General features: G+C 42.0%; 1 protein-coding gene across 1 annotated transcript in view; it reads left to right on the top strand.

The window, feature by feature from the left end:
* The first annotated feature begins 7,026 nt into the window (after positions 1-7,026).
* The window catches only part of SELENBP1 (selenium binding protein 1), a 20,258-nt gene continuing 15,833 nt past the window's right edge, over positions 7,027-11,451 (top strand). Inside the window, exon 1 of the mRNA XM_019528282.1 lies at positions 7,027-7,134. Within this exon, the coding sequence (XP_019383827.1) occupies positions 7,131-7,134 (4 nt within the window). The 5' untranslated portion in view covers positions 7,027-7,130. The remainder of the gene's footprint in view (positions 7,135-11,451) is intronic.

Here is an 11,451-nt window from a genome sequence, read left to right as displayed (position 1 = left end):
CCCCCCCCCCCCCCACCTGCTGCTGCTGTGGATGGACAGACAGACAGGTGGGGTGGGGCGTGGCTCCCCAGGATTACACGGCACACCTGTTCATGCCTGATCGCATGCCAGTGTGCACACTGGTTGGGAAACGCTGATTCAGCTGTTAACAATTGTATCCCCTCCAGGATTTCAGAATTGTAACTGAGACTGATACTTTGCTGTGGTGGGGCTGCCTGTGGCCCTTTATGACCCCATGAGGACATTCATGCCAGACATGCTGGTGAGTAGAGGCTAGACAAAAACTAGTCTCCTGACTCTTCAGATTTGGGCGTTGGATGTGAGGCTAACAACCCCTGCCCCACAAAAAGCATTCTTGTCATGGAAGCAGTTTTCACCAATATAGGTTACGCTAATGTCTGTAGCAAAGAGATGGCCAGTTGTCCAACTGTAGCTCCCCACAGCAGGTTCTGTTACAATACCTTACCACTAGATGAGAAGCAAGGGTTTTTTGATTATATATTTTATTGGACCAACTGTATAATTGGGAGAGAAGTTATACATTTTTCCTGAAGGCTTGTCTAACAACTCTCCCAGTTACAAAGTTGGTCCAATAAAAGATATTACCAGCAAACCTTGTTTTTCTTGCATTCCTTGGGCTCTCATGGCTACAACAATCCAACTATTTACCACTAGGTGGCAGGGAAGTCAGTAAAAGCTTGTCAGCATTGGGCAAAGAGCTACCCTGGAATAAAATTGACTGGATCTACAGGACCCCCTCAGCCAGCATAACTGACACAGGTATATAGTTAGTTATTCCTGACTTCTCTGAGGGTGGGTGACCTTATCCTGAGAGGAAGAACCTATACCAATATAGGCATGTTTGATGCATGCCTGCTCCGTATTTATACTAGTTGGTTATAGCAGTGTAAACATGCTGTGTATTTTGCTTCCAGATCAATCAGTCAACCAGTTGATCTCAATATCCATATCCCATAGCTTGCAAGAGATTCACAAGCATTGGCAACCCTCATAGACAGATCTCGTATTTTGAAAAGGGGGTGCAGATGGTATGGTGAATCATCATATATAACACAATGCATATAAGTTAAAAAGAAGCTAGAAGTTTCACTAATAAGCTGGGGTATATTATTTAGTTTAAGGTTGAAGCAAAAATAAATGTGCACTTATTAGAAAGTACATTAATCTGCTATGTCATATATTATGTATGCAAACACAACAGACTAGGCAAAAATAATCAAAATACATTGTTTCTTTAGTCCTGTAGTCAGTAGAATTAAGTGGACATTTTTTTCAGATTCATAAAATAAAATCTGGCCTTCTTGAGCATCCAGACAGTGCATCCAGTGCTTCGCTGAAAATTATTTCCACATCTAAGTTAATGTTTGTAGCTAAAGTTAAAAACTAGTCTGCAGGGCTGTGATATAGGAGCAGCTAGCAGACGGAAGAAATGCTAGACTTTCTTCCTCATTTCTTCTGTCTGCTAGCTGCTCCTACATCACAGGATCTGCCACAGGGTTTTTCTGTAAACCAAAATGTTTGCAGGTGACCTGTTAATGGGTGCTCCTAACTTCCTGGGTGTTCAGTATGAGGCATCTGGAGTCCATTTTGTTCACAGTGGCAAATGCAATGAAAAGCACTGTATTAATGCAATGACCTCTGAGAAAAAACAAGCCAGAAGTTTTCAAACTGGGCACCAAAATTTAGTAGATGTGTGAGACAGTTTTAGAGTGTGGCACATGGGGTCAAGTCTGTAGGCTGGATCTGGCCTGCAAACTGACCCCATTTGTTAGGTCTGACCCATAGGCAGCAGAAGGCCAGGGCCTGGAGGGGCTTAGCCTCCCCAAACTATTTTTGTGGCAGCCGGCAACAGCAGCAGCACCAAGTTGTTGCTCCGTGTGCAGCCACGCCAGCACCCCATGCACATTGAGCTCTGCGTGGCTGACGAAGAATACATGCATCAACCATACATGCATTGCACCACGCAGAGCACAATGGGAGTTATAGCTCTCGTGCTGATGCATGCACTCGCCCCCCCCCATACTATTTTCTCTCTCCATCTATGGTCTGACCCCATGCACCAGGTCTGGCTATGGGCCAGCCCTACACACTGGCCTGATCCAGCACATGGGACTAAGTTGTCCAATCCATGGGGCTCCCCATGGGTCAGAAAATTTAAAGAAGGGGCAGTGGAAGTGTTAGTTGCTCCCAGAACTGTAGGCAGTTATCACTGCCAGTGTTCCCAGGTCAGTTAAGTTTTGAACTCGTGGGGGGCCCATGGGCTGGATGACTTGACTCCAGGGACTGTAGTTTGAGTTGCACTGATTTAAGGTGTTTCATGATGGACCAGAGGTTTGAGTTTGATCTCCAGTCTGGGCTTGTGCCAAGGGCTGTTCTAGTTATAAGTGTGTACCTGGTTATTTGGGTTGGGGAATTAAACACAGCTGAACGTGATACAGGCCACATCATTCTCTCATGTGCAATTGTCTTCAGGAACTGGCATGCCTTAGTCATGCTCATCCAATAGACAAGAAAGTTTAGGACGACCTTGGGGGTTTTCTTCTTCTTTTTTTGTTTTTTGACAATTTGGCCACAATTTGCATTTGCAAAATGAGGTAAATACCAGTAATGCCACCTCCTTTAACAGGGGTTGCTGTGTACAGAAATGTAATTTTCAGTGAAGCATTTAGATGACAGTATAAGACTATGAGAGAATTAATTTTATATTCAGTTTAGGTCTGGGGTGGTGGGTATTATAGAAAGCCCAGGGCCACATACTGAATGCGAATGCCAATGAGAAAAATGATATCACAGCTCACTTAGTAGACATAATAGTGGGTAATCTCATAATTGACGATAATTATAACGCAATACAAATTTAATTAATTTTCTTTTTGCATCAGCATTCTTCACTGAGACATTTCCTAACTTGGTTTAGGATTTTGCAGTCTTAACAGTCTTTTCATGTAGGTTTTTTTTTTTTTTTTTGCTGAATATAATTCTGCAGGACTTCTTATCTGAAAACCTTCCATGCATGAATTTTATATGCACTTTTTTAATCAGTGTCTATCTCATGCTCACCTTCTCCACAGCAGAGAAACTGTCTCAGTGGGGAGTTTTTTCCTAATTTTTTTAAGTGTTTTTTGTTTGTTTTGTTTTTTGTCCTTTGCTGTAATACTGATTGCACAGTCGGAAGAGGTAAAGTAAATAAAATTGTTGAGCCAAATCCTACAGACCTGACTTAGCAAAGCCCCTCAATGGCAGTTTTGTCTAAGGACTGCAAGATCTCTTCCGTGATTTTTTTACAAAGATCCATTTAAATGTCCACGGTGCTTTACAAACACATACAGGGTCAGGCTCCCACTCCTAAGCTACCTGTATAGCCAAGGACAACTCCAAAGATTGCTGTTTACCCTACTGTTTGTGATATTTATTATTTTGTTGGCTAACTATTTTATTTGGCTCAATGATATATGACTAGTATAAAAGCTGAGGTCAATTAAGTCACATCCATAGTTCGTGAAGAATACTTGTGGCTGCTGCAGTGACAGAACAAGGTAGAAAAACTGTTGCTTAAGTTTAACTTGCTTAGTTTGGTAAATAAATTAACTGAATGGAGAGAGTCATCAGTAATGAGGCAGCTAGATTGTCAGATGGCTAGTTTGAATCCTGGCCAGGGCAACAGTGAACAAAAGTCATTACTAATTCAGGCTGTAACAGCTTGGTGACTTATGGGTTGTGAAATGTGCTTATGTCCTTAATTTAACATCTAATTGGTGATTATTACAGCTTATTTCTATTGTGATTACACCTAAGAATACCGATAAGAAATCATTGCCCCAATGTACAAAGCACTATGCAAACATAAAGCATAGAAACTGTTGTTGTCCTCCAGAGCTCACTATTATGTACCAATGTCAATATAATTGGTACAGTTGTTAGTAGCCATAGTATTGAGACTGAAAAATCAAAAAGGTCCAGACAACTGAATGTATGTGCTATCTGCACTTAAAGAATTATGAACCAGAACATTTAAAGAGTTAGTTTCATAGTTGCATAGCTGTTAGGGGCTTGAAGTTATGGATCCAAACGTGAGGACATGCAGCATCTTGTGCTGTTTAAGAATAGACTATAGTAAATCTCACAAAAAACTATAAATAAAAGTAATAGCATTTGAAGAGTTTGCTTAAGGCATGCTTCACATTCTTTACACTGCAATTAGCATGTCAGCTGTGACTGAAAAGTGCAGATGGGTCAGCTATTGTTTAGTTTCCACGCTTCAGAGGTAAGATGATTGCTTCAGGTATGACAACAGACCTGAACTCTCTACATCCAGGATTGCTCAGGGAGTGGAGGGGTTTGCATCTGTATGAATGTCAGGTATGTGGGGCACTCCTCCCTCCCTCCCTGCTCTTTGGCACTCTCACTACTTTCATTGCGTTTTCAGAAATATTCAGTGTTAGTTGAATTCTGCCCCACTCCAACAGGTGAAGCTCCCATTTCTTCTTGCGTATGACATTTTAGGATTACAACATTGATAGATTAATATCTAAATATAATAACCATTTAACTGCTTCAGGGTTAGCTGCATGGATTGATTTTTAGATCACCATTAAATGATCTAATTGGGCAGTCGTTCACAATGTGTTGCACTGTCTGAAAAATCATACCACAATTGCAACCCAGACTCACTTTGATTCTCCATTTATGGAGTAGGTGTCCACATTTTCCAGGAAGCATCCAGATGCGATTCAGGGAGGACCAAATCTTTCTCAGAAGGTTAAATTCTGGCTGGGGAACTGTAGGGTTGGTGACGATGTATTTCGGTGGCAAGTTGGTGTTTGCCCAGTCTTCCCTCCATTGTACTTCAGTGCTCTTGTTATCATCATAGAGCTTGTTGGCATATTTCCAGAAGGGTTTTCTAGATTTGAACCTATCCAGTCGTGGCGTAGTGATGTCCTTGTTGATTGGGAGGTTTGGGTTACCGATGTCCTTATGGTATTCCCTCATGCATGTGGCATCGCAGTGGAGCTGTGAGGGAACAACGTTTGCTAGGACTGGAAGCCATGGCAATGGCATACTTTTTAGTATTCCTGATATAATCTGCATAGCTGCATTTAATGGTGTATCAGAACAATCCTTTGCACACTTTTGTTCCAGACTGGAAAAGCTCCCACTGATTTCATAGCATTGGGGCCAGGCCATCTCTGAGAAGTTTTAAGTTTCCCACATATTGTAGGCTCCTGATCCTCCATTTGAGGCTATGGGAATGGATGCATGGACCTGTGTGCAGTTCCATTGATGTCAGCAGATCCTACAGGAGCTCCATGCACATCTGACTGCAGGATCAGATTCTAAATGTGAACTTGGGGGGAGCTGAGCAGCAGATGCTCTGTTGATTCCTGGTATGGCTCTAGATGCTGAAAATTAAATTACATGAGGATAGCCGAGGTTGTGCATTTAATATTTGGCTTGAAAAATAGCAGAACAGGTTTGTGCTTAGTCAAAAATAGTATGTTAAGAATGAAAAATTGAGGGGGGAACAGTATTGGGTGAACAAGGGTGAGTCTTCAGAAGAGAGGGCAGAGAGAATGATTAAGTGCATAAATAACTATTAACATAGTAAGCAGTTTTGAGGACAGGGTAGAGTGGTAAATTAAGCTTTTCCTTGAGCAGTTCATTATGTTTGATTGAAAGATAAAAGTGAGAGGCAAAGGGAGCAGTGAATATATTGTACATCAGGAGAGCAGGGTGAACAAAGAGCAAAATTATAGTAGTAATAGTTAACTCTTGTATCAGACTTTTCATCGGTTGATCTCCACACATTTCATGAATGAGGTAGCCATCATTATCCCCATTTTGCAGACATTAAAGCAGAGGCCCAGAGACTTTAAGAGACAAAAATTATCCTGTGTCAGTGAAAGAGCTGGGAATAGAGCCCACATTAGTGGACATTTCAATGGGTTTCAAATACAACTTGGATACTTTTTTCCACTATTTACACGCTATTTGCAATAGATGGAAGTGCAGTTTTCTTCCTTTATATGTTTGTAGAAAATTAATTTCATGCCCATCTTCAAAATCAACTGAAACATGAAACAAAATACACCTTGTTACCTTGTTGGTTGAAAATGGTCAGTTAAGGTCAGAGTGTCCAGTCAGGAGGGAGAAATGATATTGGATGATTTAGATGGGCCCACATATGCCACTGTGGTTCTCAAAGCATCAAAGACAGGCTCACAGAAAGGATTTCTCAAGCATGCATTAGGTTGGAATGTGTTTGCCCAAAGCATTTGAGTTAGCAACAAAGAGATTAAATTAAAAAACAAACAAACACAGGCTGCTTGTATCTAATTTATAAACAGGCAAAAGGACTAAATTAATTTAATTGCCTGTGTGCCTCTATCTGTCACGCCCTCAGCTCAGGGGTTGGAGTTGCTAACACAGGGGTTTGAGATGAGGCTGTGGTTTCAGCTAAATAATTTGCAGAAGATTTCACAGGAGAAATGGATCTGCTTGCAGCTGGTGAGTGGGAAGATATCATCCAGCTGTCTGACTTAAGGGACTGAAGAGCCATGCGAATATTAAAACACAACTGCCTGCCAAGCAAAGACAGTTAGGAGCTGTGATCTGGTTAGGCGTGCATTGCCTACTAGGAGACTTGAAATCCTACCCAAAAAGAAAAGTTTTATAAACAGAACTCTTCCCCGCCCCCCGCTAAAAGCAAAAGGCTTTTCTCTGCATAAAGAGGGTTTTTGTGCTCACCACACACGACTACCCCATATACGTGTCTAGAGTACGAATAGAAGAAGCATGTGGGAAGTCCGCAAGAATCCGATACAGCTCTGTATTTCAAAAGGGAGCAGCAGGGAGCAGTAGAACCGAGTAGCTTCCTGCAGCATTAATTGGGTACAAGAAAGAAGATCGTATGTTATCCTAGTACCTCCCACACTCTTTTAGCACCAGATCCTCCCCTTGGCAGCTTTCTGCTCTCCCCGCCCCTTTCCCTTGCATATAAGACCCCCTGAGAAAAACATTTGCTCTGCAAAATCCAGTGCTGTCAGGCAGACTGCAAACTGCTTTCTTTCAAGTCCTCGGCAGCTGGAAGATCTGACCAAAAGACAACCAGAATGGGTAAGAAATAGTCCCCAGCCTACAGTCAGCTCTAGGCAGGAAAAGACTGATAGATGTAGTTCATGAATCCAACCTGGACCTCCCTGCTATGGGCTTTTGTAGGCTGTTGACCATGCACTTTGAAACTTCCTATCCTTCCCCTGACCAGGGACTAGTGCATTTGTTTCTGAGTAGCCAATGCAGCCTATAAATAAGTAGAAACTTGAGTATGAAGTACTATTCAAGCCAACTGTAAAAGTGGGGGTCTGCTGCTTTGAGTGAGATCTGTGTGTAGGGGAGAATCAAAATGTAACTTTTTGTGTAATTAATTGTCTACCGTAGCAGTTACTTGCTCTGAAAGTTGCTGTGGGGTAGGGGGGAAAGGGGTGTTTAGAAGAGAATTAAAATAGATGTTTTTTCCAATGTGATTATTGATATATTGTGCTTCCTGTTGTACATGACAGTGCGTTTGGTTAGATTAAAAAACTCTAATCACAAAGACAGAAAAGGGAAACTGACTCAGTAAAACTGAACCTAAATTGTCCAGTTCAGCTCTCCATCCTGACTGCTTACTATGTTCCTTTCTGCAGATAGTAATGAAAAGGATTTTTTTTTTCCTTATTAAATTCTAAACACATATAATGTTCTGTTACGTATGTAAAGTCACTTTTTCTTAATGATCATAATATTCTTTGAAGCAATAATCAGGCAGGATGCTTATGTGATGCCATTGCCATGTACAAGTGACAAAAATGTCATGTTGTATGGCTTAATGTCATCACACTGTACATATGTGTTTGTTTTTTTTTAAAGAGTTTGCATCATTGCAAACTAAACTACACCCAAATTTAGTTTAGTTTGCAATGATGCATTGCAGCTGTTAGTCAGCTCACCCCCTCACCCCACCCGCGGCCACAGGAGGGGTGGGCAGGCTCTGCAGAAAAAAAGAATTGGGCCACTCACCACTTCTGCCTGGCCCAATCCTTTTTTCCAGCAGAAACTACCTGCCTCTCCTGCAGCCGGGGGGTGAGCTGCCTGTGGGCCAAGTGGCCCCTGAGCTGTGAGAGCCCTGGTCTTTCCCTTCATGGTGGTGGTGCCCCTCAGGGCTGCCCAGGCAGGTTGGTAGCGGGTCAGATGCTGTCCCTGCTTGGGGTCGGGAAGAGTTGGATTGGGCTGGGTGCTACCTCTGAGCTGGGGCAGCACCCAGCCCTCTAGAAGACCACCAGTGTGGCTCCAGGGGGTACCGCTGCCATGGTGGGAAGGACCAGGGCCCCCTGCAGCTCAGGAGCTGCTCAGCCCACCAGCATCTCACCCTCTGGCTGCAGGCAGGCAGGCTCTGCTGGGGAGGGGAGGATCTGGTCCCTTGCCATACCAGTGACAGAAGAATAAAACCCCACTGTTTCAATTTAGGAGGCATAGAATACAACCCTAAGGATTAAACCTCCATCATGTGTACAAGTGCCCGCAGTGAGTAAAGATTCATACTCCACACTTACAGAAAGAAATGATTTAGGTCTGTGCCAAAACCAAGTTAAAGTGGAATGCTTTCTAGATTTCTGTCATGGGGGCTGAGCTGAAGGTTGGTGCAGCCTTTCCAAATGGAGGCAGAAATTCAGTCTTCTGGAACACTTTGTGTTTGTGTGGAATAAGACCTTCTCACAGGAGCATGTTGCCTCTTACTGCAAATGCTGATCTGGTGAATCTGGCATCATTGCTGCTAATATACCTCTTTTTCCCAGTTCTGATTTATTTTCTCAGCAGTTTAACTTTGGGCAAAATTATGCCATAAAACTAACTTATTTGGCTCCCCGGCTATGTTTTTAATACATTACTGGTTAAGTCAAATGTAACCTGATAAGAGAGCAGTTTGTTCATATTCTTCAAAGTAGATATCAGACATGCAAAAGCGACTTCAGCAATCCCACATTTCTACTATGAAAAGCAAAACTGAGACCTAATTGCACATAAATTTATGTAAGTGGGTTTCCTCATTCTGAGAGCATGGTATGAAAGGGCTTTAACAGAATCTGACTCTGGAAATTTAGTTTTAATGCTGGGTTGTATAATAAGCCTCTGTTTTCAGGGAAGGGGCTGTGAGTTGTTTGTTTGTAAGAATGACCTGTTAGTAAAACCTTCGCACTTTTTAAGGCTTCTCTCTGGAGTTGCATACACGCATATCTATAAAAAGGAAGTTAAGTGGTGCAGATAAAGCAGCATGAAAGATGTCAACATTTTCTATTCAGACAAACTTACTGGTACTTAAACTGAATTATGTGAGATTTGTGCTAACAGCTGTTGCATTGGGTATACAGCAATCTCAAATTCAGCAAGCTAAAACTGGTTTTACAATGCAATTACCTGTTGTTCTAAATCTACACTCTAATTAGGCTGATTACCAGTACTGCCAATTTTAGCAGAGTCTGCATGTTTGCCATAGCAGATTGATGAATACACCTTGTAGCTCACTTTGTAAATTGTAACATTCATATTGCTTAGACAATATTTCTTTTTGTATCTATTTTGGAAGTTTTTTTCTTAAGACAAAAGTCCTAAATTCTGTCATTTGCATGGTATTCATTATCTTTGTTCTGCTCTGTGTTTTCATGGTTTCTTTGCCTTGAGGATCTCAGAACTCTACAATTCTCTAGGAAATTGCAGGAGGGATAAATATTCCCAACCTTACCCCAAGCTCACAGTCAGTGACTGTTACAAGTAGAATGTCAATCTTGACTGTGGCCCCCTGCACTAACTGCTACATGAACACTTGCAGTCTCCATTCTCTAATCTTGTACAGTTTATAATAATTACCTAGCAATTGGTATGTTTAAAAATACAGAATGAAAAAGAACTGTTGATGTGATTTATTAGAAACCCCATGTCACAGCAAGCACCAAAAGAACACCCCTGTTACAGTTTCCCCAATGCCTAAAACTTGCCTCTCCTGTGATAGGTGTTAGGGAAAGGAGAGCTTCAGGCCCTAGATAACTTATCCTTCATTACGTCTTACAGGAAGTTGTGGTTTACATTTGTTTTAATCGTAAGTGTTGCAATAAAATGTCCACCAACTGTCTTATTAACTAGCACAGCAGTTCCCAAACTATGGAGCACATGCTGGTGGTGCCTGAAAAAGTGGCTGGTCTGTAGTGAGGGAAACAGAGCAGATGAACTGAAGAGCAAGAGCAGACACTGGGTCTGACTCCCCATGTTTCCGTGCCTGGCACTGGTGTCAGTGACTGCAGAACGGGGCAAAAAATGCTACCACAGTGAAAGTGACCCTGTTTTACTGTCACTTGGTGTGTCTGAAGGCAGGGCAGAGTGCAGGCTGCAGAGAAGCAGGCCTCTGGAGATTTCCTCTATGAAAAATGACAGAATGTGTTTTTTTGTTTGTTTGTTTGTTTGTTTTGTTTTTTTTTCAAACTAAAACCAGGTAAAAACATACAGATTATTTGTATGCAGGTAGTGCTAAATCTTTCCAAAGAAGCACTTTCTTCCTTCCCACAGGAACAATATCCGATGACAAGTGGGAGGGGAGGTGAATTCAGAGGCACAACAAGGCAGCTCCATTCTTGGGGCAGAGCAGACTGTCCCTGTGCTGATTGTGGTGGCGCAATTAGCTACAGCTGCAGCAGTGGCTGTTTTTGCGCCACCCCACAAAGGCAGTGCCTGGAGCTGCTGCCCTGTTGTTCCCCACCCCCACTTCAGTTATACCATATTGAAGGGAAGTCATTCCCAAGGCAATTGGTCTGTTAAGATATAGGCCACATTGTAGAAAAAACTTGAGTAATCCTGGTCTAGCAGGAACTTGCAAAACTTGTTGGCCCTTCGTTACCCATCCACCAGATACAGTCCAGCTAAACAATGACTTAATTGCCAAGTGGAATTCAGTGTCTGGCATTCATAGTCTTAGCTGCAGATTCACATAATTAATGTAAACACTCATATTAATGTATTGCTCTAAAATGGTAGAAATGACAGCTTCATCCTAAAAAACCTAATTTTCTATTCCTAAATGATTCTGGCAGAGCTTACTGCAAAATGTTTGTGTGATCCTCAGTCAAATACAATAGCTTATTGTAATAGAATATTTGAGAAAGTGTGGAAGGGAGAAAGGAGAACAGGAGGATTGCATTCATCCTCTTGCCTTAAGTTATCTCTAGCAAACATTCTAGCTTTTGTGGGGGGGGGTTTAATTTGTTAAAAGGATCTGCAAAATAATGGTGTGTTTGCAATGCTAATCTAGCATGGCTCTACTGTGTGCTTTGTCTGCTAAATAAGGTGACTAGGTAAAGTAAAATGAAGTTTAATTTCTGATATTGCATCCACTTGTAATAAAGGCTA

Source organism: Gavialis gangeticus, unplaced genomic scaffold, assembly GCF_001723915.1.
Source record: "Gavialis gangeticus isolate Ggan-Ray unplaced genomic scaffold, GavGan_comp1, whole genome shotgun sequence".
Taxonomy (NCBI): domain Eukaryota; kingdom Metazoa; phylum Chordata; order Crocodylia; family Gavialidae; genus Gavialis; species Gavialis gangeticus.
The sequence above is the reverse complement of the archived record's forward strand: the minus strand, read 5'-3'. Positions and strand labels throughout refer to the sequence as shown.